This window comes from Nakaseomyces bracarensis (genome assembly GCF_045282275.1).
Source record: "Nakaseomyces bracarensis strain CBM3 chromosome Unknown Scaff5_0, whole genome shotgun sequence".
Lineage (NCBI taxonomy): Eukaryota > Fungi > Ascomycota > Saccharomycetes > Saccharomycetales > Saccharomycetaceae > Nakaseomyces > Nakaseomyces bracarensis.
Window position 1 is genome coordinate 632,047 of NW_027263965.1, and position 27,327 is coordinate 659,373.

The 27,327-nt window shown below is 36.5% G+C and overlaps 12 protein-coding genes across 12 annotated transcripts; 5 read left to right on the plus strand and 7 right to left on the minus strand.

The window, feature by feature from the left end:
• Positions 1-726: 726 nt before the first annotated feature.
• Positions 727-2,190, minus strand: MSG5 (tyrosine/serine/threonine protein phosphatase MSG5; the record flags this gene model as incomplete). Its single annotated transcript, XM_071051280.1, has 1 exon — positions 727-2,190. One exon carries the CDS (start codon positions 2,188-2,190, stop codon positions 727-729), a length of 1,464 nt encoding a protein of 487 aa, XP_070907976.1.
• A 1,026-nt stretch (positions 2,191-3,216) lies between these two features.
• VAC7 (Vac7p) lies at positions 3,217-6,552 on the minus strand (the record flags this gene model as incomplete). Its single annotated transcript, XM_071051281.1, has 1 exon — positions 3,217-6,552. One exon carries the CDS (start codon positions 6,550-6,552, stop codon positions 3,217-3,219), a length of 3,336 nt encoding a protein of 1,111 aa, XP_070907977.1.
• Positions 6,553-7,700: 1,148 nt separating this feature from the next.
• GRS1 (glycine--tRNA ligase) lies at positions 7,701-9,692 on the plus strand (the record flags this gene model as incomplete). Its single annotated transcript, XM_071051282.1, has 1 exon — positions 7,701-9,692. The coding sequence occupies one exon, from the start codon at positions 7,701-7,703 to the stop codon at positions 9,690-9,692; it is 1,992 nt and encodes a 663-aa protein (XP_070907978.1).
• A 274-nt stretch (positions 9,693-9,966) lies between these two features.
• Positions 9,967-11,571, minus strand: SLM2 (phosphatidylinositol 4,5-bisphosphate-binding protein; the record flags this gene model as incomplete). The annotated part of the gene is made up of 1 exon (XM_071051283.1): positions 9,967-11,571. The coding sequence occupies one exon, from the start codon at positions 11,569-11,571 to the stop codon at positions 9,967-9,969; it is 1,605 nt and encodes a 534-aa protein (XP_070907979.1).
• Positions 11,572-12,344: 773 nt separating this feature from the next.
• On the plus strand, positions 12,345-12,734 carry RNJ42_01118 (uncharacterized protein; the record flags this gene model as incomplete). The annotated part of the gene is made up of 1 exon (XM_071051284.1): positions 12,345-12,734. One exon carries the CDS (start codon positions 12,345-12,347, stop codon positions 12,732-12,734), a length of 390 nt encoding a protein of 129 aa, XP_070907980.1.
• A 367-nt stretch (positions 12,735-13,101) lies between these two features.
• LAP2 (bifunctional aminopeptidase/epoxide hydrolase) lies at positions 13,102-15,069 on the plus strand (the record flags this gene model as incomplete). The annotated part of the gene is made up of 1 exon (XM_071051285.1): positions 13,102-15,069. The coding sequence occupies one exon, from the start codon at positions 13,102-13,104 to the stop codon at positions 15,067-15,069; it is 1,968 nt and encodes a 655-aa protein (XP_070907981.1).
• A 403-nt stretch (positions 15,070-15,472) lies between these two features.
• Positions 15,473-16,247, plus strand: YIP3 (Yip3p; the record flags this gene model as incomplete). The annotated part of the gene is made up of 2 exons (XM_071051286.1): positions 15,473-15,496; positions 15,741-16,247. The coding sequence occupies 2 exons, from the start codon at positions 15,473-15,475 to the stop codon at positions 16,245-16,247; spliced, it is 531 nt and encodes a 176-aa protein (XP_070907982.1).
• A 1,000-nt stretch (positions 16,248-17,247) lies between these two features.
• BOP3 (Bop3p) lies at positions 17,248-18,327 on the plus strand (the record flags this gene model as incomplete). The annotated part of the gene is made up of 1 exon (XM_071051287.1): positions 17,248-18,327. The coding sequence occupies one exon, from the start codon at positions 17,248-17,250 to the stop codon at positions 18,325-18,327; it is 1,080 nt and encodes a 359-aa protein (XP_070907983.1).
• A 253-nt stretch (positions 18,328-18,580) lies between these two features.
• COG6 (Golgi transport complex subunit COG6) lies at positions 18,581-21,097 on the minus strand (the record flags this gene model as incomplete). Its single annotated transcript, XM_071051288.1, has 1 exon — positions 18,581-21,097. The coding sequence occupies one exon, from the start codon at positions 21,095-21,097 to the stop codon at positions 18,581-18,583; it is 2,517 nt and encodes an 838-aa protein (XP_070907984.1).
• A 1,268-nt stretch (positions 21,098-22,365) lies between these two features.
• On the minus strand, positions 22,366-23,058 carry NCE103 (carbonate dehydratase NCE103; the record flags this gene model as incomplete). The annotated part of the gene is made up of 1 exon (XM_071051289.1): positions 22,366-23,058. The coding sequence occupies one exon, from the start codon at positions 23,056-23,058 to the stop codon at positions 22,366-22,368; it is 693 nt and encodes a 230-aa protein (XP_070907985.1).
• Positions 23,059-24,142: 1,084 nt separating this feature from the next.
• GPI15 (phosphatidylinositol N-acetylglucosaminyltransferase GPI15) lies at positions 24,143-24,736 on the minus strand (the record flags this gene model as incomplete). The annotated part of the gene is made up of 1 exon (XM_071051290.1): positions 24,143-24,736. The coding sequence occupies one exon, from the start codon at positions 24,734-24,736 to the stop codon at positions 24,143-24,145; it is 594 nt and encodes a 197-aa protein (XP_070907986.1).
• Positions 24,737-25,517: 781 nt separating this feature from the next.
• Positions 25,518-27,230, minus strand: BDP1 (transcription factor TFIIIB subunit BDP1; the record flags this gene model as incomplete). The annotated part of the gene is made up of 1 exon (XM_071051291.1): positions 25,518-27,230. One exon carries the CDS (start codon positions 27,228-27,230, stop codon positions 25,518-25,520), a length of 1,713 nt encoding a protein of 570 aa, XP_070907987.1.
• Between the last annotated feature and the right edge of the window lie 97 nt (positions 27,231-27,327).

Consider the following 27,327-nt stretch of genomic DNA (forward strand, 5'->3'; position numbering starts at 1 on the left):
ATTATTATCGATATCTAAATGTTGTTACAAATCCGGTAAGAATGCAATTGAATCGAACGTTGATAACAATGAAAAGAGTATACAATACATCTAGAGTATATATATAAAAGAGCCAAATTGCTAACAACAAAGTAATAGTTAATACAGAAACACAATTAAAAAGCCAAAATGAAAAAAAAAAAAATAAAAAAAAATTGTAATGAAACTGAAAAGAACAAAACAGTTGGATAGATGATATACCTATCAAAAAGCGGTGGGTGTAATCTCTGGGAGTTAAGAAAGAAACTAGATATGTAAACAGCATTGAAAAATGCTGCTTCTTTGATTTCGTATCCATCAAATGAGAAACATCAACCCAGGGAACTGAATGAAATAAAAATTTTAAGAATAGAAAATATTAAAATCGTATCGTGATTTTTTGTTAATACAGTGCCAGAAGTCAAAATAGAGGCGGGGAATTAAGGAACAATAACTTCCGCATCCACAATGGGACAAACGTAAATAATCATAACAAAAAGGCCCAATAAAAGAAAGTAAAACAAAATAAGAATATAGGCATGTAAAATACATGGTCGAGAAGTAGCATATGCATAGAATCAAACATTAAAAAACAAACAAAACAAACAAAAAAACAAAAAAATAAAAAAAACAAAAAATTAGGAAAATACCTCTAATTAATTTTATTGGGCAGAATTGAGCAGAATTGTAAATATTAGTACATCCAAGTCATATTATCTGTGAAACAGCTTCACCAACATCCGTAGTGGTATTCTTATAATTAGTGTTTATAATATCGTTATTTCCAAGGTTCACTAGTGTAGCGTCCTTGTTATTAAGAAGCATAAAAGGTTCACTCTGTAAATTTATACTATTAGTGCTAACTGAACTATTCGCACTAGTACTGTCGCTAACAATAGTAGAAGTATTCAACCCAAAAGAGTGATGCCCATCGGCAATTATATCTCTTACTAGTTGTGGAGCTTCTATATTCGAAATTCGGTTCTCATTATATTTTGGCAATGACATATCCTCTTCATTAGACGTCATCATTGTACTTGTTGAAGATGACGACTTCGAAGCCGCTAACATATCATTAAATTCCATCAGCTGAAAAATTAAACCCATATTGGGACTGATATCTTTGGCAGTTTCTTTCAGCCTGTTGTACGCATCATTAAGTACTAGATGTTCATAGCGCATTAGATAGGCTACAATCAACGAAGCAGACCTTGAAACCCCACACTGGCAGTGCACAAGCACTTTCTTCCCTTCCTTTACAGCTCTGTGCATAATATCGGTTAAATACAGCAGATCCTTAGAAATATTCGAACTATGAGTCCACGGTATATGATAATAAGCTATGTTTTTATCTTTCGGTATCTGAGCACCCAGATTATCTATCTCCTTAGCAACATTAATAACTACCTGGTAATTCAAAATGGAACTTAGTTGTGGTTCAGAATAAAGGTATACTAATGGTGGAACAACTAGAATAGGACCATTAGTGTATGTTGTATTACGATAAATTTCACTATACAATGTGTCCATATTGAAGTTATCACTCACATCACCTCGCCCTATAAGTTTTGAAATAGTTGAAGTTCTTCCTACCATAGTATCTGAATGATGAGATGTTATCGGGGTAGAGGTTTCCATGCCCGATACCGTTAGTGATCTATTCCTTTTATGATTACTGACCATCTCTGCGGTAGAAGTTAACGGAGCTGTAGCTGTACTGTTGAGATTCTTAGTTCGTACTGATAGAGACAGTGAGTGAACCCTATTCAGCTTCTTCTTATTATCGACATTCATAGAAGAGGCGTAAACAGGAGAAGTGGATTTAACATTATCTAGACGAGTTGTCAATGTATATATAGAGTTACCACTACGCTTAGGATGGCCAGCCTTATCTCCACTATTCATAAAGGTCTTCTTATAAATGTTATTACCACTACCATTTGTGTCTCTCCTAACAAGGCCCGGTCGTATCGAGGAATTACCGTTGGTTCCTATCATCGGAAGGCTTATATCACTACCACTCTCATTATCACTAGCATTGCTCCTACTACTGAAACTCTCATCAAACTCTCCATGTCCACCATTACTATCTATATCCAGCGAAAGGTTCTTAGTATTACGGTTGTGTAATGTCCGTACAGCTCCGCCTATTTGGTCATTACTATCATGCATTTTTTTGTTGTTGCAATAATAGTAAATTTCTATTCCTCTACTTGAATATTAGCTTCTTGTTAGTTTTCTTCTTTAGCCTCTCTTTCTATTTCGAACTCAATAAAAGACTTTTTTTTACTTCTCCTTTTTCCTATTATCTCTTTTTATAAGTTACTTGTTTTTACTTGGGTCTTGTTCTCTTTAGTCGTTTATTTTTATTTGGTTTATTTTTATTTTTAAACCTGTAAATCACAACAAAGGCAAAGAGAATAAGTATTTGTTATATTTGATTATTATTATTCTTATTTTATTTTATTGTATTTTTGTATTTTGTATTTTTGTATTTTGTATTTTTGTATTTTGTATTTTTGTATTCTGTATTTTTTGTATAATGTCTTTGCTTCTGTATTTTTTCTTCTTTTATTTGTTATTATTATTCTAAACAAACTTTGAGAAAAGAATTTTTACTTCTCTTTCCTTCCTTTCTTTTGTTTTGTTTTGTTTTGTTTTGTTTGCTCTACTTTTCTTGATTCCAATAGTAAGGCCCCTCTTTCACTCTCAATCTATCTCCTTAACAATAAATTTATTTATAAATAAATTCTGTATTGGCCCTTAGTTTATCCAATTCTTCAAAAGCGTAAACTATTTGGGCAAAACCAATATAAATAAACTAATAAAATTCCATTAGAGAGAAAAAAATACAGAAAGAAACAACTAAAAAGAAAAAAAAGAGAGGTTTAAATATAGCTTTTGTAGTAAACTACCCGTACAATCTCTAATAATTCTAAATATTTATTTTTAATTACCCAAATCTTTTATAAATAAAATGACGTCATTTTATTGTCTTTTTTTATTTCTTTCGTTTCTTTCTTTTTTTTGGTTATGGCGAGTCGCTGGGCGATTTTCTGTGTTCGAGAATTTCTATAAATAGGGTGTTTCGTAAAAAGCACAATCATTCTTTAATGGGAATAATGTGTAGTGAATCGCATGATTTATTATATTTATAATTATATATTTTGTACAAACATATAAATATAGATATTAAATTTATTTCTCCTTGCCGGGACGTACGTCTGCAGACATTTGGACAGCAATAGATCTCTGTGTGTTGAAGAATGGTACCTTATATTTTACGTTTCCTCGTAGGATGAGTTCGTAGTCATGTTTTATTAGTAGCTTCCATTTAGTGACATCGTCGCTGGGATCCTCAGCCGCAACCTCCTCTCCATCGTCTTCCTTGGCTTCATCCGAGCCTGGTTTGTGTAGCCGTACACTGGTTTCCGAGATGTCGAAGTTCCTGTTGAAGAAACCACCTTGGTATTTGAGGGGAGTCTCTAAGTGCTTAGCTATCCCTAGGAAGATAGTCTCTACGTTTGTTGAGCTGTCGAAACTTGGCGAACAGGCACCATAGCTGTTGCAGCGCAGGTACTGCGTCTTTGCGAATATATCAAACTCCACTTCATCTATGTATATGGGGAATATCCCTGGGTTGAACGCTGTTGTGGTCAAGTCAAATATGAGCTCATCTGTGCTAGAGATAACGTTGTCCATTACCACAATATCGAACTCACGAAGCTCTTTGTTGGCAGCCAGTAAGAAACCCAATATGAAACCCAAGGAAACGAGCAACAGAACAGACATAGTTAAATAAAAACAATTTCTGAACCTTGTCCACGCATTTCTCTTAGAATAGAAATTATGTGGCGAGAACTGGTAATTATTGTCAACGTAGTAGTTGGATCTGTTCAAAGGTGTGAACTCGGTCGAGTCCTTATTTTGATAACGGCCATGTCCATTAGCGTAACCTTCTTCCTGTGTGTTAATAGGTGTTGAGACATAAGGGAAATATGACCCAATATTCGAATTTCTTACCGCTCCATAGTAGCCATTTCTATCATAATTATTAGGGCTGATATTGTCTCCATCAATATTCCCGCTCCCAAAGAATTGGTGATGTAAACCATCATCAATCAACTCTTCTTCTGAATCTTGATCCCCGACATCTCCTTCATATTCAGAAATCTGAGGCCTAGCCTCCAAGTTACTGCCATGATTGTAATAAAACATCGATCTGTCATCATCATCGTCTTCGTCTTCATGTTGCGAGAATCGGTGATTAGGATTTAACGTGTCTTCAATCGCGCTACTTCTATGTGGCTTGGTATTGTCACCACTGCCTGGATGTCTACATTCCACCTTGGGACGAGCTGACTGTCTATCATGATTACCAGTATCTGGCATAGATTCATTGCTATCTATTATTGTACCATTACTTCTCCGATATGCACTAACATTATCAATTGGACTCGATTTGATGGAATCATTATTCTGGTTCACAGTGATAGATTGTCTTGAAGGAATTGCACGCGAATAGTTCCCTATTTTACGATCTCTTTGGTTAGTACCAGGTGGAAGACTATCAACAGCTTGCTCAATAAAATCTTCCAGATTTACGTTATCTGGGACCCCCGAGTATCTTCTCAATGAAGTTCCATTAGCGTCAAAGATTTTCGAAACTGTTGTTCTCAATGCTTTTTTACTCTCATTCGTTTTAGAGCCATTTTTATGTAACATATTTGATTTTGGACGTTGTGAGGTACCAGGGATAGACGTATGTCTAGCAATCGCTGCAGTATTTCCATTATTCGACACTGAAACACTCCTTTGACTGAAATTATTCAACCTACTCTGGTTTTTATGAGGCATGAAATTCGTAGAGTTTTGATAATGGAGCGAAGGTGAGTTTACTGTCCCATTAGATTCATTCACTGCAGATAAGCCTCCACCCATCTTACGATCAGGCGATTTTTGCTCTGACATCAATGATCTGATTGAATGTTGGTCTGTATGTCTATTTGGAGGCCTTGCAGATGATTGTAAACTTGTTCTATCAGCTTCAAGCTGAGATAAATTACTTTGTGTATATGTACCTGGAACATTAGGCGAAGATTGAGTAAGAGAAGCGTTAGGCATACCACCTGTACTTATATGCCTTGTAGTCGATTTTAATCTACTGAAAAGTTTCGTATTGCCATTGAGAACAGGCACACTTGATTTTGTTGCAATCGAATGTACTTTACCAGATGTGCCATTATCATTACTATTAGAACCCTGATGATGATCAACATCATTTAAGTTAGCAGTGCTTGGGTATATCATGTTCTTTGTAGAATTGGCAGCCGATTCGTAAACAAAGGTTTCTTCTGAGTCACTTATTTCATTTTCACCGACAGCTGAAGCTAACCTTGCAGCAAAAAAATCTGTTTTAGTAGGACGATGGCCTGTATCATTATCCAGTTGATGCACTGACTCATCAGATACCATATGGCCCTTATCAATTTTCTTCGGTCCATCGCCAAGAAGAAGTATTTCTCTAGAGTTCATTGAGACCATATTCGGTCTATCCTTCATTTTATTCTGAAAAAACGGTAAATTTCCTGAAGTAGGACCTTGCGAAGATGCCGCTTGTAGATTTAAGGGCATATGTGAATTGTTTGAAAGAATATTATTACTATTGTTGTTGATATTATTGTTGTTATTTTTTGTGCTACCATTCCCGTTACCGTTATTATTATGAGCATTATTATTGCTATTACTATTATTATTATTATGATTATTATTATTAGTAGTACCGTTACCGTTGTTAATATTGTTATTATTAATACTACCATTATTTGTTCCGCTTGGATTTATCTGAGAGTTTAAGTTGGTGCTAGATATAAATGAAGATCCGACACCAGCAATCCCTGACGGCTGTCTTTGTAACGGCACCTTATCTAAAACATGGCTACTGTCGTCATGAAATTCAGTCACACTTTCTTGTCTTGCATGAGGCATTTGTGTTGGTAGGTCTATATTACTAGGAACAATTTTTATCTTACTCTTTATACCGTTGATATGCTGTAGTTCAGGCGTACTAGTGAGAGAAGCCACACCTCCTATAGGTCTCGCCACACTCTCTAAGTTAGATTTATTTCGTCCACTACCACTAATAGAATATGTAGAATCCGTTGCCATGGGCGGCACAGAACTGCTCTCGTCTATCAAAAGAGAACTTTTTTTATTCTTAAGAACACTACCGGTGCTATGCGGAGACATCGGATTGTGATCAATCAGCGTCTTCTTCGCTATCAGTTGTTGCGGCGGGTATTCCACCCCAGATTCACTTTCCTTAACAGCATTCAACGGTGATTCAGTACTCTGATGCATAAATTCATCTGGCGTCCTCTCTCCGCCCAATTCAACATTATTCTCTGAAAAACTAGGCAGTCGCAAAACCGGAGTATCAGTAGTTGACCCATTCCTCCCACTATTAGGAAGTATATTACTCGGCACAGCCTCCACAGTCTCCGTCTCCACCGTCAACTTCTTATCATCCTCCATCCCAGATATATGTTATATATTATGATTTCCCCTTATAATTAACGTGATGTCCCTTCTTGTTTCTAATATCGTGAGTCCTACTTATTTCTCTCTCTTTCTAATCTACCCACTCACTCTTTATCTTTCGTCTCCTTTGCTCGATTTAATTTCTGCTCAAGTATTTGTTAACGTCAAAGATATAAAATAATATCCTTTTATGGGTTAAAGTTTAATAATAGGCTTCTTGCCAAGTTAGAGAGACACCTTCTAAAGAAACCCTCGCACCAACTCCTTAAAAAAGCCCAAAAAAGAGAGCATTTTAAAGAAAACAGACGTAGAGAAAGGCTGTTTTCTTTCTGTGCACAATATTAGAAAAACACTATCTATAAAAACTATTTTCTTTCATAAAAAACTAAAAGAATCGTTCTTTTGTTTTTTACCCGGCTATTGATTACCCGGCTTCTATCGATAATCTCTCATGGATAGAAAGAAAAGTTCGGAATGCTCGTTTATAACTATATATTTTCACATGACATTGCTGTATGTAGTGATAGTCATGTGGTGTCATGTTAGTTGTGACGAATACGTATATGAATATATAGTAGCGTGACAAGTGCCGTGTATGATAAGATATAGATGTTTCTTTTTTTTTTTTTTTTTTCAAAAGAAAACAAGATTTTCAACCGCAGAAGTGCTTGTAGAGAGGAAACCTTCTCAATATTTTTCAGCCAATCTAGGGCTCGAGCGAGAGAAAATCTAGAAAATCAATAAAAGCAAAAAAAATTTTTTTTATCTTCTTATTTAATATATGAATTTTTTGCGATGCCTCTGTGTGTTCTGTTCATATTAAATAGTTATACTATATTATAATATGTTGTTGATTTTGTCTTGAAAGAGGTTATACAATATAATTGTTTCTTTCTTTTTTTCTCTCTTCAATTTTTTTCTTTATGATGTAATTTTTTTATTGGGTCCCAATTAAAATTACTACCAATTACTAGTTACAGTTTTTATTTAGTTTTTTATTATTATAATCTTTAAACTAACAAATTCTTTTTGTATATTGTTTCTTTTCTTGATTAATTAAAAATACAGCAAAGTTGTGGTTTTTAAGGAATTTCATCAGACCATACGCTCAGATAGCCAAGAAATCGGTTAAGATAAAAAGGATGTCTGTTGAGGAAGTTAAAAACGCTAGGTCTGCTGTTGAATTCAGCAGAGAGAAGCTAGAGTCCATCCTAAGAGGTAGATTCTTCTACGCTCCAGCTTTTGATCTATACGGTGGTGTCTCCGGTCTTTACGACTACGGTCCACCAGGTTGTTCTTTCCAAGCCAATGTGGTTGATGTGTGGAGAAAGCATTTCATCCTAGAGGAAGATATGTTAGAGGTTGATTGTACTATGTTGACACCTTACGAGGTTTTGAAGACCTCCGGTCACGTCGACAAGTTCTCGGACTGGATGTGCAGAGACTTGAAGACCGGTGAAATCTTCAGAGCTGACCATTTGGTGGAAGAAGTACTAGAGGCTCGTTTGAAAGGTGACCAAGAGGCTAGAGGTCTAGTTGCCGACGCCAACGCTGATGCCGAGGGTGATGCCGACAAGAAGAAGAGAAAGAAGAAGGTCAAGCAGATCAAGGCTGTTAAGCTAGAAGACTCAGTCGTCAAGGAATACGAGACTGTCTTGGCTAAGATTGATGGTTACTCAGGTCCAGAGTTGGGTGAGTTGATGGAGCTGTACAACATCGGTAACCCAGTCACCGGAGACAAGTTGGAACCACCAATGGCTTTCAACCTGATGTTCGAGACTGCCATCGGTCCATCCGGTCAATTGAAGGGTTACCTAAGACCAGAAACCGCTCAAGGTCAGTTCTTGAACTTCAACAAACTACTTGAATTCAACAATGGTAAGACTCCTTTTGCCTCCGCCTCCATCGGTAAGTCCTTCAGAAATGAAATCTCTCCAAGAGCTGGTCTATTGAGAGTCCGTGAATTCTTGATGGCCGAAATTGAACATTTTGTGGACCCTCTAGATAAGTCCCACCCTAAGTTCGGTGAAGTAAAGGACATTAAGCTTTCTTTCTTGCCACGTGATGTACAGCAAGCAGGTTCCACAGAACCTTTGGTCAAGACCATTGGTGAAGCTGTTTCTTCCGGTATGGTTGACAACGAAACTTTAGGTTACTTCATTGCTAGAATTTACATGTTCTTAATTAAGATCGGTGTCGATGACTCTAAGTTGAGATTCCGTCAGCACATGGCTAACGAAATGGCCCATTATGCTGCTGACTGTTGGGATGCTGAATTGAAGACCTCATACGGTTGGATTGAATGTGTTGGTTGTGCCGATAGATCCGCTTTTGACTTGACTGTACACTCCAACAAGACTAAGGAGAAGATGGTTGTCAGACAAAAGTTGGACACTCCAGTCGAGGTCACCAAATTTGAAATTGACCTAACCAAGAAGTTGTTCGGTCCTAAATTTAGAAAGGATGCTCCAAAGGTTGAAGCTTATTTGACTAACCTTTCCCAAGAAGAGTTGGAAGCTAAGGCAAACGAATTGAAATCAAACGGTAAGATCATATTCAAGGTTGACGGAATTGAAGGTGAGATTGAATTGGATGACAAGTTTGTTAACATCGAAAAGAGAACTAAGGTTGAGCATGTTAGAGAATACGTTCCTAACGTAATTGAACCATCCTTCGGTATCGGTCGTATTATTTACTCCGTTTTCGAACACTCTTTCTGGAACAGACCAGAGGATACCGCTAGAGGTGTTCTTTCATTCCCACCATTGGTTGCCCCAACTAAGGTTTTGTTGGTCCCTCTATCTAACCACAAGGATTTGGCTCCTATCACTGCTAAGGTTTCTAAGATCTTGAGAAAGGAACAGATTGCATTCAGAGTCGATGACTCCGGTGTCTCTATTGGTAAGAGATATGCTCGTAACGATGAGTTGGGTACTCCATTTGGTGTTACCATCGATTTCGACTCTGTTAAGGATGACTCTGTCACTTTAAGAGAAAGAGACTCTACCAAGCAAGTCAGAGGTTCTATTGAGGATATCATCAAGGCTATCCGTGACATTACTTACAACGGTGTCTCCTGGGAAGAAGGAACCAAGAACTTGACTCCTTTTGTCAGTCAATCTGAAACTGATTAATTTAATTAATACAAAAATAAATAATGCGCATTATGTATGTAATATAATAGTAAAGTCAAAGTAATTTGATGTCGTGGTAATATACAACCCTTATTTTAATCTTCCATTATTTATATATTTATACCTCTTTTAAGATGTTACAATTAATAATATATTATATTGATATATTTCAATTAGTATTACATAAATGAGCTTGACTTTTACGTTAGCTGTTAATTAAACATGTATCAAAGAAACCATAATATAATGGAGTAACAAGTTTGGAATATGAAGTTTAAATCTTATCGTGACCGTTGCTGTTCATCCGGGTTGAAACTGTATCACGATTGGTCTCTACGCGGGACATCACTGAGCACGCATTGGTATTTCTGGTATTGACATCAGTAGATCTTGAGATGTTGGTCGAACTCCTGGCCGACACACCTCCAGCGTGACTATGATTCGGGTTTTTATTGCCCAAAGATTTCTCTTGAATAAACGCTACTTTATCTTTAACGTCACCCATAGAACATAATGCGGAAATATTATTGAACCATGCTAACATGTCATCACTATTCGAAGTTCTAAAGACCCAATTATGTCCTCTGTGAATCAAACCATTGGTCTTCGTATGCAATACAAACTTATAAGAAACAGGTTCAGTAGAAGTATCTTTTTTGCCGTTGGATTTTAACTTACTGTGCTGAACTGGTTTAATTTCTGACAGCGGCAAAGAAAAGAGTGGTATATTATCTCTCCTCCGGTCCGAGGTTTTAAATTCGTGTAGAAAATTTGGAGTAAGTACATAAAATCCATTCGAATAAGATTTCAAATATTTTGACCTTCTCTCTAGATAACCACTTTGTATAACGGTAGTTAGTGGATCATCCTTTCCAAAATATTCTATGTCCCTAAACCTTCTCATAGGAGTATCCAGTGAAATGAAGTTAATGGTATCTCTAATAATGAAGTTATCCCACTCTAAGCTAGGAGATACTGACAGAAACGTCCCTAATAACCTGGATACTAGCTGATCTTCTATAATTTTTGATTGGTTACCCAAAATCTGCGCCAGAGTTCTGAAGGCGTTTTGAATATTGGTAACAATAATCACTTCTAATTCCCGCGCTGACGTTTGTAGGTTAATGTACGCTTCGTGAAGAAAATTCTCTTCTGAAAGTTGTCTTTTTATTTGCGAATCCAGCGCAATCTTCATTAAATAGGGATCCTTTGATACTACATTTTTTCTAGCAAGCTTAATTGATTGAACATATTGAGACATATGGTTTCCGGTAACTTCTAGTTCTTTCGCACAGTTATTCTTGAAATCAGAGCTTAATGCTTTTATGCTCTTAATCTTGACTATTAAATCCTTATTGAGTGTTTCTAGTCTGGGAATAACTTCAAGCTGTAGTTCCTTAGCTGCCTTAGTGGCATCAACAGCCATAGTTTCGTGGAATTGACTTAGTATAATCGGCACATCCTGTATAGACCCATTTCCTATCGGCAGGAAAAAATTATTTACCTGTGTGGTTCCGTTAGTGTGGTCATCATCTGAGCCAAAGTTTAGCCACCCACCGTTTGATTTATTTACAGGGTTATAAACGAGTTTATCCTGATTATTACTCCCTAGTCGTCCTGTAAAGCTTCCACCAAGCCCCGAGCCACTTCTAAGTCCAGCACGAACCCCAGAACCATGATTAGCTATTAATAGATTGTTAACTTTGTTATTCTGCCTTATCAGCTCTTCTTGCACAGAGCTAACCTCAGATAAATACGTAATGACAGCTTTGATAACCCTTCGCCATTCGGTAAACCTCTGCGACAGTTGCTCAGTAGGATGCATGTCATAAGGAACAAGCACAACTAATGGCGACCGTGGATCTAATTGGTTTGTCATCTAGTATTGCTTTTAACCGTTTGTTTTTGTTTTCAATATAAAGAACCCGTTTTCTGATTTATGGTAAATTTGGTATGTAATGATTTCCCTAGTTATTCTTATAAATGATAAGAGGTTCTTAAATAGAAACAAAACAATATACTACAATAAAAATAAGTTCATCAAAGAGATAGCTCATCCCCCTTCATCTCCGACTACAATGCATTATAACAATAATTAAAAAAAAAAATGTGTCAAACGAGAAAATGCCGTTTCTACGACAAAACAATCGGAGTGCACAGAAACAACCGTAGCAAAGTTTATCCGATGCACCGAATGTTCTCTTTGCCTGCTGCAAGACGCAGGGCCCAATTCTCATGAGTACAATTTCGTATCAAGTTATACTCATATGACTAGCCATATAAGTATATTATCCAGAGTTGGTACATGTATACAATATATTTAAGGTAACTACTATTGGTATATTTTAGCCATTCAATAGCTTACTGTTGCTGAGAGTACTGTTAATTCAAAGAAACGCTATATTGCCTAGATATTCCTGTAGGCAGTTTTATATTCTTAATGAAAACCAGCCATGTCAATTATATGAAAAATGACCCAGCGGTATGTGAAAAGGACTCTTTCTCTCTATTTTGTAAACCTTTTTAGGATTCATTTTCCTTTACCTATTTATTGTTAAATACAACTATTGGAAAGTATATTGGAAGTGTTTATTTCAAAAAAAAAAAAAATTAGAATAATAAAGATGGATTGGATATATTGATCATAAGAAAATGTGGAAATATAGAAAAGTGAAACATATATTCAGACGTTTCGATAAGAAGAATCAAGAAGTCAGAGATTTGGTCAGGATACCTGCCAGTTTTGACGTTATGGAGATGGAAAATGGTAGCCAGGAGAACAACAATTGCCTCACTGCAACTCAGTACCTCACATCCAAATACATAACAATGTTTACTGTTCTGTTTTGCTCAATGGCTATATGCATGTGCCTGATATATCTACCAGGACTCATCGAAACATACTACAAGAACAAAATCAAATATACTAGATGGGCTTTACTGTTAAGCCTCGTGACACCAGCGAGTAGCTCTAACTCAATAATACCGTCATCATTGGGGATCCTAGTAGGATTCTACAATTGGTTCTGCTGGCTGATATGAATTAATTTTCACTATTAACAAATCCATTTCGTCATATTGTTGAGACCGTTAATGTCTCTCTCTCTCTCTCTCAACCTTCAAATGGAGTAACGAATAAAAAAATCGCGGGGCAATTAAGCCGAGAAAGAGATGGAGCTGAAGAAATAGGAAGCAGCTGGAAAAAAATGATGGAAAAATTAATATGACAACAGTTTGTTGACAACAGTTTGTTGACACATTTTCTGCATTTACGTTATTGCTGAGTGCAAATTGACACAATTAAAGTTTTTTTTTCTTCTTCTTTCTCCATTCCTTCAATTATCTGTGTTACATGTATCCTTTATTGCTACTTGTGATTTTAATATTTATTTATGCATTTTATTTTTATATGTTCATGAATAAGTTTTCAAGTAGAATTTTGTCATCAGTAACCAGACCATTCTCAATTAATTCGAAAAGGACAATGTTGACACCATTCTTAGAATCCAAAAGACCTAAGCAGTCTCCAGAATACGATTACTCTACCCTATCAAATTACAAATCTTTCCAAATCCATCACACGACTCTAAATTTCAGTCTTTCCTTTGAAAAGTCTGTAGTCGGTGGTAATGTTCTGTTCGATTTGTCCACTTTGAATAACTCTGTTAATGAAATTGACCTGGATACATCCTTCCTTGACATTAAAAAGGTTACCATCGATGGTAAAGATGCCGGTTTCAATGTTGAGGCTAGAAAACAACCGCTAGGTTCAAAGCTTGTTATCAAGACGGACTTGGAGGCCAACAAGAAATTCCAATTACAAGTAGAATTTTCTACCACTAAAGATTGTACTGCTTTACAATGGTTAACTCCACAACAAACTTCTGGTGATAAGCCTTATATGTTTTCTCAATTAGAAGCTATTCATGCAAGATCATTATTCCCATGTTTTGATACCCCATCATATAAGTCTACTTTTACCGCAAACATCGAATCTCCATTGCCAGTAGTCTTCTCTGGTATTGCTACTGGCGCTACTGAAAAGGAAGGAACTTCTATTTACCACTTTAAACAAGAGATTCCAATCCCAGCCTATCTAGTCGGTATCGCTTCTGGTGACTTAGTTTCAGCTCCTATTGGTCCTCGTTCTCATGTTTACTCAGAACCACATCGCTTGAAGGACTGTGTATGGGAATTTTCAGGTGATGTTGAGAAATTTATCAAAACTGCTGAAAACTTGATTTTTGATTACGAATGGGGCACCTACGATATCTTGATTAATGTCGATTCTTATCCATATGGTGGTATGGAGTCTCCAAACATGACTTTCGCTACCCCAACGCTAATTGCTCATGATAAAACTAACATTGATGTTATTGCTCATGAACTTGCCCACTCCTGGTCCGGTAACTTAGTAACTAATTGTTCCTGGAACCATTTCTGGTTGAACGAAGGTTGGACTGTCTATATTGAGAGAAGGATTGTTGGTGCTCTACACGGAGAACCAAGTAGACATTTTAGTGCGATGATTGGATGGTCTGATCTGGAAAACTCCATTAATGCCATGAAGAACCCCGAGAAGTTCTCCACGTTGGTTCAAAAACTGAACGATGGTACCGATCCTGATGATGCATTCTCTACTGTCCCATATGAGAAGGGTTTCAACTTATTGTTCCATTTAGAAAATGTTCTAGGTGGCCCTGCTGAGTTTGATCCTTTCATTAAACACTACTTCAAGAAATTTGCTCGTCAATCTCTAGACACTTTCCAATTTTTAGACACCTTGTTTGAATTTTATCCAAACAAGAGGGATGTACTTGAAAATGTCGATTGGGAAAGATGGCTATTCACCCCGGGTATGCCACCAAAGCCTCTATTCATCACCACTTTAGCCGACAATGTGTTGTCTCTGGTGAAGAAGTGGGTTTCCAGCGTCAAGGAATTGAAAAGTAGTGATGACTTCAAGAAGGCATTCAGTGTTGCCGACGTCAAGGACTTCAACTCTAACCAAATCGTATTGTTCCTTGAAGAACTAGTAGCTCAAAGTTGTGTTCCTGAAAGTAGCAGAATCAACTGGGCTGATTACGCAACCGCTTCCAGTACATTACTAGATATCTACAAGAAACAAATATTAGAATCACAAAACGCCGAAGTCGTCTTCAAGAACTACAAATTCCAAACTACTGCAAGAATTCAACCATCTTACCAACAACTGGCTGACTGGTTAGGCACTGTCGGTAGAATGAAATTCGTTCGTCCAGGTTACAGGTTACTCAACGCAGTCGACCGTGAGCTCGCTATCAGAACATTCGAGAAATTCAAAGACACTTACCACCCAATCTGTAAACAACTTGTCAAACAAGACTTGGAGTTATAACAACCAATATAGTTATGAATATATAGTATAATATAAAGTACTGTAGATATATCACCTTGTGTAAGGTACTGCTTGTGTAAGGTACTGGTTCACGAAACCACGTCACCTCGAGCCATCGAGGCGTTTTTCGAGTGCTAAGAATTGTGTCCTTGTTTTTCTATTTATTTACATTATTTGTACGTGGGTTTCTAAGGGAATTACACGACTATTTGAAATATCGTGTTTATTTTTTTCTTTTAATGCCTTGTGAAGAAAGAAAAAATTAGAAATATGGATTTTTGTGAAAGAAATAAAAGACAACTAAACTAATAATAACCTTTTTTATACTTTTATAAGAAGTCTTAATTTTATATTTCTTGTACTACACTTTCGAGAAAATATAAAGCAATAATACCTGTGCCCAATGAACCAAATCAACGCCATTAGCGTATGTATTAACTAATTTAAAATGGATAATGATAAGGGTGTGCCTGAAAAATCTGGGGCGGTGCATCTTTATACTAACTACGTATTGAATATCCAAAGCCTATGCCTTATGAATCTATGAATTACTAACATTACCACATCCATCCCCTCAATACTAAGGTTTTTATTTTGTTTAAACGAAAGTAGGTGAAAACTGCAAAAAAAAAAAAAGATATGTAGGGAGACTGGATATATACACCCCACAGCAATTAGCCAATATCTCTGAGAACCTTTCAGTAGAGAATCTCAAAAGCCAAATTGCTTCTATAAAGAGCAAGCTTGGTTCTCTAAAATCCCCACAAGAGTTTTTCAATGTCAAGAGGATATCCAAGCCACTAAACTTCGGTGATGCGCAATCTAGAATTGCTTTTAACTTGGGATATTTCTCCAGCAACTACGGTGTCCTGATCGGCTGTTTGAGTGTCTACACATTGTTGACGAACTTATTACTACTGTTCGTCATCTGCTTCGTCGTTCTGGGTATGGTCGGTATCGGCAAGCTCGAGGGCCAGGACCTCGCTACCCCATTCGGTACCTTCAAGACTACACAACTATACACCGGTCTAGTCTGCATCGCCCTACCGCTAGGTTTCCTAGCTTCACCAATCACCTCCATGTTGTGGTTGGTCGGTGCATCTTCCGTCACAGTGCTGGGCCACGCCGCCCTAATGGAAAAACCAATCGAAACCGTCTTCGATGAAGAAACTGTCTAATAATCTAAATAATATATATGAAGATAGAATATTTGATACTGATTAATCTTACCCAGTAACCCGGTGTTAATCCATTTTTCCCTTTCCAAATCAAGACAAACCCCCGTACAAAAACCCCGTCGATCAGTTTGCTTTTGTCCCTCTTATTCCAGGGTTTAGTGAAGAAAGTCTTCCGAGCAGAGAAAAATCCCGCAGAAGGAGTTGAACAGCCTGGTGATTTGGCCCGGACCACAATAATAATTACGGATCCACTCCCTGCGTTGTTCCCACTGCAGTGGAGGTTGTTATTAACCTAATTTCCCAAATAGGACAGGTGGGGTCTTCTATACACCAATTCTCCATTAGCCCCTTCTTAATTTAGTATAGAAGAAAACAACCAGCGCCTAGTCGGAACCGTACAAGACTCCTTTTTTTCTTCGCTCTTGTTCACTACTTTTGTTCCTTACTTCGGTGCATCGAATTATTGTACAATATTTCCTAATTAGGAATGCTTATATAACTAATAATATCGCACTAATATTCAAAAAATCTATAATTGCATATTATGAAGGAAAAAAAAAAATATCTCATATTCAATCACTTCAAGTTCACCCAGGGAATTGAGTATTGAAAGCTCCCTTTATTAGCTATCATAAAGGGCAGAAGAAAAAGAAATCTTGCCTAAAACAGCAAAAAATTTAAAAATATAAAGAACTAGCTGGGAAAAAAATAAATATTTAATAAATTGAAGAGAAGAAAAATAACAAAAAAAAAAAAAATCAAACCTTCTTCCAATACTAAACCTGATCTACGATCTGCTAGACGATATAACTTGGCTATCCTACCAAAAATACTTGAAAATAAATCAAAAGTTAACAAAAAAAAAAAAAATTTTTTTTTCTTCTATAGTGGGCTCCTAGCTTTAGAAAGAGAAAGAGCTAATAATAATACACAAGGGAAATAAAAAAAAAAAACAAAAACAACAGGCTCTAATTGTAGAAAACAAACCAGCTCCTAAATAATGAGTGAATCACGTTCTCCGGAGCGAGGGCACGGGAGGAGTAAATCTTTATTGGATGTTATATTTGGAAACTCCGTGACTGATTGGAATATGTCGGAGACGACGCTGGCCAAGTCACTGGATTTCAAGATAGAGCAGGAGAAAACGAAGCAGCAATACTACCGTCTAGAGAGCATCAACAAAACAATTGAGCTATTGAAGCTGGCGTCGAACGCGAATATACCCCCCCAGCAGATAACGCGATTGTTCGGTGGTGAAGCTGGGTTAGAGGCCCAAAACAAGTCCTCAGACATGCCGATCGGAAATAGTGTGAATGAGGTACGAGGAACACACTCCTTGAGTCCCGAAATCTCGTCAGATAGTAACACCAATATCAATGTCAATCAAAACAGCAGCTGCAACTCCTTACAAGGTCCTCCATCTGCATATAAATTCCCTCCCGTTGGGAGTAACCTGCCGCCTCGGCCGGTACCTACACATCAGCGAACTAATTCACCAGCCAGGATAGGTGCCAATGCTGTTGCGGTTCTTGATGACGCAATCAAAATTAAAGAAGAACCTGAGTCAGAGAGTATGTTTGAACGTACGTCACCACTTCTAAGAAAAGCTGAGCCTATATCAAACCATAACAGAAATTTATCTGAGCCTTCATCAAGATATTTCACTAGTAGTACCACTTTGAATAATATAACTGGTCCGGTTACAACAGTTATAGATTTTGAACCTTCTCACAGACATACGAGAAGTAGGAATAATTTGAAATATGATCCGAGTACACCAGATAAAGGTGATTCGGGTATACGGTCCCCAAGAAAAACTGCCATGGTTACTAAGAGGCATAGGAGAACTAGGTCAGCTTCCTCATTTGGTGTGATAGATCTCAATATTGTCGATGAAGCGAAGAGAACAGCCTTAGAAAAGGTTTCTATCAGTAAAATGAACGATGATAGAAAAATTCGTCAAGCAATAAAGTTGGATGATGTTGATGAAAGAACTTGTAGTGAAAGTAGCTCAAGAACTAACAGTCCCACTAGAATAGCACAGCAAAATTCCGTAACACGTTTGCTAAATAACCCTTAGTTATGGCTGCTATACCAATTCAAGAGCTGGTGTGTGTGTGTGTGAAGGAGTCAATCATATTCATAACTATTACGATATCCTTATTTTTTATTTTTTTATTATTTTGCCAAATTGATCTTGTTACTTTTTGCTTTATTTTTGCATGTAGGCTATGGTTTATTTTTTTCTATTGGATTCTATTTTGTTTTGTATTCTCATTTTTTTAATTATATGCATTAAATATTTTTAAATATTTATTTAGGAATAAGGAAATCTACTCCACTCCTGTTAGTGTCTTAAACTCTGTTACAGAAAAGTTCAAGATTAATTCTACTTTTTCGACATCATCAGGATATATGTGTCGAAGAATATTTCTAAATGCCGAATAAAACTTTGAAAGAGAGGCAAAACAAGTCTCACATATGTTGTCAGCAATACTAGGGGATGTTAGTTTGAATAGAAGGTTATCCTGCAGATCTGGAAGAGCTTGTGGTAAGTATTCATTTAATTTCTCGTGAACATTTTTTTCCACATTTTCTAAACTCATCAATGAGTTGTCGGCTAACGATAGATACATATCGTAATCAAGTTCATCCTGAATTGAGTCTATCGGGAATATCATATTTATTAGATTATTGTATAAGTTCAATCCAGTTTTTTCAAATAGCTGTGAAATCTGTAATTTTTGTAGTCTTTCAATACTATCATTTAAGGTCAACTCAAATTTCTGAAGCAGAGATTTACAATCACTGTCATAGCTAAAAATTGATAGTGAATAAGGCTGTATTCTAAAGTTTATGGTTTCAAAACAATTAATCTGTTGAGTTAGTAATTTAATGCGAACATCCTCCTTTTTCGTTGCCAGAGGATACGACTTCTTTAACTGTTTCAAGAGTATTCCAAAAAAGGGTTCTTCAATTAACTTTTGTAAAACCTTATATGGGAAGAGATAGTTACCATCAGATGAATTATTTTCAGAACTGCTTCCGTTAACATCGCCCTCAACCTCATCAAATAATTCAACTAGCATGGAGAGGTAGGTTGATACCCACTCAGGGGCCATAAGATCGGCACTTGCAACATTTTCTTCTTTAATACTTTCAGTAAAATTACTTAAAGATTCAATTATTTTTTCAGATGATAATTGCCTTAAATTGATTAGATTGGTGATAAGTGGGTTATTAGCTAAAATTCCTTTCTTTTCGAACATTAATACGTACAAGTCCAACAATTGAACGATATTGTAATTCGTTTTTCTGTTTTCCTCAAATCTAATAACCTGCTCAATTCTGATCTTACAAGAATTAGATAAATACTGGACAATATCGTTAACTAGTTTTATATCAAGACCATCAAAAAATTCAGAGTTTTTTCCTCCTAGAATATCGGATACACCTTCCATGTTAGAATCTCTAAATTTAAATAAAGACTTCACGAAGTCAACTTCATTAGCAATCATAGAATGTACAGTTGCTAAGACATCACCGATATACCTTACAGGATCGTGTGCGGATAGGACTATAGCCTTAGAGGCCTTCGAATTCATATCAAATTGCGATAAAAATTCATCCAACAAACTCTTAGATCTCATTGTTGTTATCCTTTTAATAAATTCATCGTAATATTGAAGATCATTCGAAAGATAAACTAAACCCTTTTGAAAAATTGCTACGCTTTGGTCCTCTGTATAGAGTGCATTTTTGTTTCCAATACTAGAATTCGACTCGAAGTTATACATATAATCGATCAAAAAATTGAAAATTTTTTTGTTTATCATATCCATAGTTCGATTTGCTTTTGATATTAAAACAGAACCAGAATTGCTATTAGGAAGAGCTAATAAATACGTTGCATGTTCCTTTATCCTAATTAGTTTGTTTATGATATCAAATATTTCTTCATTAACAGGCCCATTCTCTACCAAATCATCTTCTACTTGACTTAGAGTAAATTTGACTTTAAGTGATGCCAGTAAATACTTCTTCAGAGCCAGCTGCTGCGTTTTCTTTCTGTATTCTTCAATTTTTGTTACAAACTCTTTAGAGGACAAGTTCGTATTATCTGCTAGGATTTTATCACCTAGATTCTCAATTTGTTGTACTGGTCCTGCAAGTCTTTTGATTCTTCTAACAATTGGTTTAAAATCCTCAAGAACCATTACGTGGTCCTTCAGTAATTGAGTTTCTAGATCAGTTCTTAATGACTTTCTTGCTAGAGTTCCTTTGTAATCTGGACTGATTAGCTTATCCTCGTTAATACTCAATTTATCCCTATTATTCTCAAGAATTTTGAGAGATTTTCTTAGCTTAATTGTATGTTGATAACTATTGACATCGTACTCATTTAGCACTTTTGATAACTTTTTGGCCAAAACCTGGCTTGACTTTTCTTGATCTACTGGAATGGGTTCAATTGTACTGGGATTTGAAGATTTGATTGCTGGAGTAGAATTTTTATTTGCAGTCTCAGAAGCATTTCCTCTGAAGTTCTGAATGGATAAATCAGCATACACAGACATTTTCTCATACATATTGGACATATCCTTTTTTAACTTTTGGGGAGCAGTAAAGTCACTATCCTTTGCTGAAGGACCTTGTAATAAAGAAGCCTCCACATTGGATATTATTGATGGTAGTTTGAAATTCTCTTTCAAAGGTTTATAGTCAAGTGTAAAAGAGGAAATATTCAAACGAGAAACAGGTTCAGGTAATTGAACATTACCGTGTCCATCGGAACTGTCCGGATTGTTGTCTGCGGCAGATTCAAATGTTTGATAGTCTATAAATTCCATTTCAAATAATTGAATCGATTATTGGCTGTTATTGTGCTTGGTTCTTCGTTCGTACACCAAATGTTGTTGGTTTTAAATACTTCCGAAACTAGCCGTTTCTTTTTTATTCTATTATAGCTATCTTAGCTTTTTGACAATACTATGATACACAATTGCCGATTAGGATCTATTATATAGCCAGTATCTTGCAAGTAAATAGAATGTACACGCACACTCCTGATGTCTTTGTAAGTAATGAATCGTCATCTTTACGCTAAGGTTCAAAGTTGAAAAAAAAAAAGCTAGAAGAGCGCCTTATTTCACATGAATATAAATAATTGATGAATGATACTAGAAAGATTATGAAATGAAGGTTGATATCTAAGAACACTATATGTATGGATCAGTTTGTTATATAGCTAGCTCGATTTGCTTTCTAATCAATAAATATCGTGTATATTCTATTTTTGACAAATTAAGGACATCGTCTCAACTATTTCAGTGATATTAGTAAACGGACATTCATGAATCCGCAGTAGTATTAACAGAATTATTTCAGGACTTTTGTATGGACAACCGATTCCTGTTGTGTTTTTTTGTTGTTTTTTTTGATGTATTTCAATCATAGTGATAGTTAATTCATGGTTGTTGGTTGTATCTTCAATTTATTGAACTACAATCACAAATAAAAGTTGGTAATAAAAGAACTGAATATGTGAATGCTATAAAATATGATGTTACCTCAAGATTATAAAATATGTAATCAATAGTTAACACACTGTACATTTTTTGGCAATATGGAACTTTAGATTTAATCAATTTAAACTATACAGTGACTGTAAATTAGCAGAAAAACAACAACAAAATAACAAGTTACAAAGCTTCTATGGCCAAGTTGGTAAGGCGCCACACTAGTAATGTGGAGATCATCGGTTCAAATCCGATTGGAAGCAAATTCTTTTTTAATTTTTCCTCTCCCACAATTCAATTTCGTTGCAGGGGACATCATATTTTTACAACCGATGTTATTATATTATACAAAAAATAATAAAACTAGTATATTAGAAATTAAATTGAAACCCATGAAATGAAAATATTAATGTTAAAAGAGAAGTAAATAAAAATAAATAAATAAAAATCATAAAATGTTCGTTAATTCTATCTAACTGAGGTTTTTGAACATCGTGAAGTAAAAGAGTAATATTGAATATATAGAATATATGTTAATGTTTGAGGACAATTCATTTTTTATTTTAGTGACTTTTTATTCGATCAAATTTTTGTCCGGATTAAGAGCTCTTCCATTCTTTGCCGTAAACTTCCTCGACAACATCGACAAGCCCTGTATCAACGTTGTAAACGAGACCATAAACATTGAAGTCTTCCTTTGTCACTTGACTGTTCTTTAGAGCTTGTTTCACAACATCTATTTCTAGCAACCTGTTTAACTGTCTTTCGACATTCTTATGAGACATCAGTTTTGATTTGGAGCAGATGTCACCTATTTTATTAAGCTCACCTTCATGGCTTTCCACTAGATCCTCGATGTCATCTAGGTGATGATACAAGTGTGGACATTTCTCACGAAGTAAATCTCTTCCTGTTAAGCAAGCTTTAATACCGCCGCAATCCGTATGACCGCACAGTATAATTTTATTTACTTTCAGGTTCAATATAGCAAATTCCAATGTAGCCAGCAAAGATTGGTCATCGGTTTTGCATATGTTGGCAACGGTCTTTAGAGTGAAGATCTCACCTGGCAACACACCGAGACAGTCCTCGTTGTAACGGGAATCAGAACAGCCAATGAACAAAGTATGTGGTTCTTGGCCCTTGGCATTGTAGTTTCTGAAAAGCTGGGGCTGGTTAGACTCCATTTCATGGGCCCACCTCCTGTTACTTTCCAGTATTTCATCAAGTTGGCACTTCTTCGTTAATGTAAAGATAGTGTCCTTGCATACTATCGTGTCTTGTGGAATCATTTTTATTTTTATATTCAGTTGTATTATTTTTTATTTTTTTAGTTAGTTACGGTAAATGACTACATATAATGACAAAACAATGGAATGGAATGGGATTATGAATATTTATTTTATTTATTTTGTTTATATATAATTTATTGTATAGATGAATAGACCAAAAATTTTTTTTTTTACTTCAGCATGTAGTGAAGAGTCATTTTAAACATGACGGTTCCAAGTATATCTTCTTTCAAGAGGGGCTTGCATAATAGTGGCATCACTGTGAAGATTTAATAGATAAAGATAAGAATTAAAAAGATGATAAAGCAAAACAAATTTCACATTGTTCATTGTTCATTATTGCAACTTTAGTTCTACGTTGAATTCTTCGAAATCCATAAAAATAAAAAATTGCTTTTATTAGTTGAGATCATTTAATAATTTTTTATAGTTTAGATTATTTCTCTCATCCACAGAAGTACCCCTACAAATTCTATTTTTCACATCAAATTTCCGATTACCGTCCTTTCCATCACATTGACGTCAGATTTACACCGAAATTACACAATGGGGGGGTTAAAGAATAAGACGAGATAGGCGTGAGGGCAGAGAAGAGCGCAATCACAAGGTGGGGTAGAAACTGCCGAGGGGGCTAAAGATAGAGAGAGAGAGATAGACAGTACGGAAAGGGGATGATAAATTATATTTTTTATGAGAAAAAAAAACAAATTAGACAATTTTAGTGAGGGGGGCTTTCTAGTACACTTGGCTTCCCTTGCACATGGGTAAACAATAGGTGAGTTGAGAGAGAGACAATATAGGCACACGTACACACACGTACACTCACACACTCACACACTCACTCGCTCACTCACACTCTCTCTATCTCTCACAGTTCTCGAGGGGGATATACTCTAAACAAAGAGTTTCTGATGAGAGAATAAAGGAGCCGTTGAAAAATGGCGCACACACACCCCATATTCGAGAACGATAAAAAAAAATTTTTTTTGGTTTGGTGATTTACTTCTGTCGGGTAACACTACCGGGGAATTTCTGTTGAGACGTAGTAGAGATGCACGTATGTAAGGAGAGGTATTATTTTTTCTTAGCTGCGTAGTACGTCTTGGAACTTATTGTAGAGCATCATCTGGTCAACAAGGCGCAAGTTCTGGCCATCGTACAACACTTTTAGTTTCGGGTTACTGTTGATCTCATCGCGGTACATAATGGCCAGGTTGCATGTGACTTGGAACCCCGTCTTGTTAAATGTTTCGTAGAGTATTACGTCTAATATTCTATCACGTGGTATGAGTTTGCTTATAGCGGTATCTAGAGGGTTGTGGTTCAGGGAGGCTATGCTGAATGGGGCCACCTGGGCGTGCTCTATCTGGATCCCTAGGTTTCGTACGATGGAGACAGTTTCCACTGGTGGGTTGAGGCATAGGTTATCGTTGGTGAGGTAAAATGTGAGCAGATGTAACAGAAGTCGGGTAACCCAATACCTGTGAGAGAAGTACGGTATGTACTTTAATATCCGGTAGATCATGGTATAGGTGACGTATTTGTGAAACAGCAATTGTATCACGACTATGCTCACAACATTGACGAACCATCGAAATCGATAGCTCTTTGTTCTGACAGTGGCTTTTACCATCCGCTTCGGTACTTCGACGACATCGAGATAGTATTTTCTATTCATTTTGTTCTGTCTTGTATGTAGTTTTATCTTCTATATTATCATTCCAAGGTGAAAGATACACTTCTAATAATAAGAAATGCTGAATGTGATTTTATTGTGCTGTTTTAGCCTATCTTTAATTTATACTTATAAAGATATTGTTGGTCCGATATATTCCTCCGATGAGATATTTCTTGCAACTTCTTTGCAAATTGTCCAGAAAAAAAAAATATTTTTGAATAAAAGTAATGTTGTACTCAATTACTTAATACACCTGCGTAGATCTCCCCTTAAAAAAATTAACTATCTATGACATCCATTGCTCATCTGCTTTGATATTCTCCCGTTGCTGTGGACCTTTTTTTTTTGTTGTTTTCTTTTCAATTCTCGTACTCTTCACTTTAATCACAAAAAAAATTAATTTTAAAAATACCGCTCGAGAATGCTCAGAAACTACCGTAGCGATGAGCTAAAAAAAATGGTACTCAGTAACAAAATGTCATCATACTGTTGACTTATAGGAGCCAAGAATCGTCAGTTAAGTATATAACAATTGTTATTGTCATAAAACAGATGAATAGGGTAAACGAAGACAATGACGTATTGTATCTGGATTTTGGAATAGTTAGATTAATATAATAAAAAGGGGCGTGCCGGGATACATTTACAAGCGTAACATAACACTTTGTCACTTATTGGAGCAAAAGAAATAGTATCGTATTAAGTTTTTTTAGGTATATACTTTTCATATATCAGATTAGTTATTATATGCAATTATTATTTTTGTAGTAGTGCTGTGAAATTAAAGGTTTTCATCTTCTTCTTCGTTTTTGGTAACCCTACGCATTTTCATATCATCGATGGTACCTAACACAACTTCTTGCTTTCTGTATACTTTCAAGTCATCAGACATGAAACCTGCAGCAGATTTTCTGTTCTTATGGGTTTCCATTTTCTTACGCTCAATTTCGTTATCTTCTTGGGCAGCTCTGCTCTTTGCTAGTTCAATTTCTTTGAAATGTTCCTCGTGTTGCCTTTGTAATTCCTCGATTTTTTTATTGAAGTCTTCTACAGTGCCAATTTCTTTTTTGATATCAGAGCAATACTCATCGAATTTAGGAGGCAGCTTGGACCGGAGAGCCAGCTCAATCATAATAGGATGTTTCTTTTCCTCATTTATGAATTTAGCCTTCACTTGCTTTCTAGTACGGTAAGGGTACATTTGCGCAATTAGGTTGAAATCGGTACCCCACATGGACAATGCTTTGTAAAATTTAATGAGCTCTTCACTAGTCCATGGGTCAGTGAATGAACCTTTACCATAGGTGGCAGAGTTGTACAAATTTTCGAACGGATTGTCATCTTTCCTCTCTTTCATTGCATTACCTGCCGATGCCAAAGAATGTCTATCCAACACCAGGGATTCGTCGTCAACTGCCATTTTACCATCGATAATCTTCACTCTGATGGCGCTATCAGCAGTTGGCTGCGCATTAATGGCATTTTCTTCCGCCTCTAGGACTTTCTGATGCGCCAGCCTCTTACTCTTTTCGGCTTCTATCTCTTCCTTATTTAATGAATAGATCGATCTGAACTCAGTCTTGGCCCTCTCTCTCAACTGTTTCCTCTGTTTTCGCCTCTCTAGTTTAGCCTTAGCTGCCTCTTGTGCTCTTTCGAAGTTTTCAGATATCTCACCTATAGGAAGGTATGGCTTACAAAGCTCCGCCATCGTGAAATGTTCCTCATCTATTTGGTAATTAGAAGAGTCCTCATCGGTTATATTTCTCGGTATCTGCTTTATAGTTCGTACTGCGAGTTTTTTATCGGATCCAGATTCTGTATGGTCTATAGAACCATCGCGACTACGCCCTTCTATATCCGTAGGCGACGCTGATTTATCTCTAGGAGGTTCGATCTTAGAAACTACACTGATACGGTGAGAAGAACTGCCTCGCTTCGCTATAGAACCTTTACTGGATAGCCTTCTCTTCTTCAGAGATTGCAATGTGGGGTCACTCTCGGCTGTGATACTGTTCAACCTCATACGCTTATTCAAGGAGTCGTTGGAGATGGTAGATAGCCTCCTCTCTGTCGGCGTCTCACTGGTAGACCCATATGGTGACTTGAAAGTAATTCTGTTCGAGTTACCACTCAGCGAGTCCAATCTACTGGATCGCCTTCCGGGGAACGGAGAAGTGCTAGTAATCGACATAGCCCTCCCGTTATTTGGCACAGACAGCCGGCTACCAACTTGAGTGGATTGACTCAATGGATCCTGCGAATCTGCCACTGCAGTAGAAGATGTATCAGGGAAACTATCAGTCCTGACGTTCATATCTTTGCTAATCGCATGTGGGTCATCCTCATGCAAAGTAGCCTCCTGTAAATCACTTGTCTCATCATTTTTATTCAACAATATAGACGGTGTAGGCGCTACAGGAGGAGCTGCAGCTGTCCTACGCTGCCTAACCTTCGGCGCAAACCTAACACCACTCTTATTAACAATACTACTCATATATGTCTTATTTCTTCTTTTATCTGTTGTTTTCTCGTTCCTATATTAATTTGTCAATCCTTTTCTCTTCTCCCAATACCGCTGTACCTGGTTATTT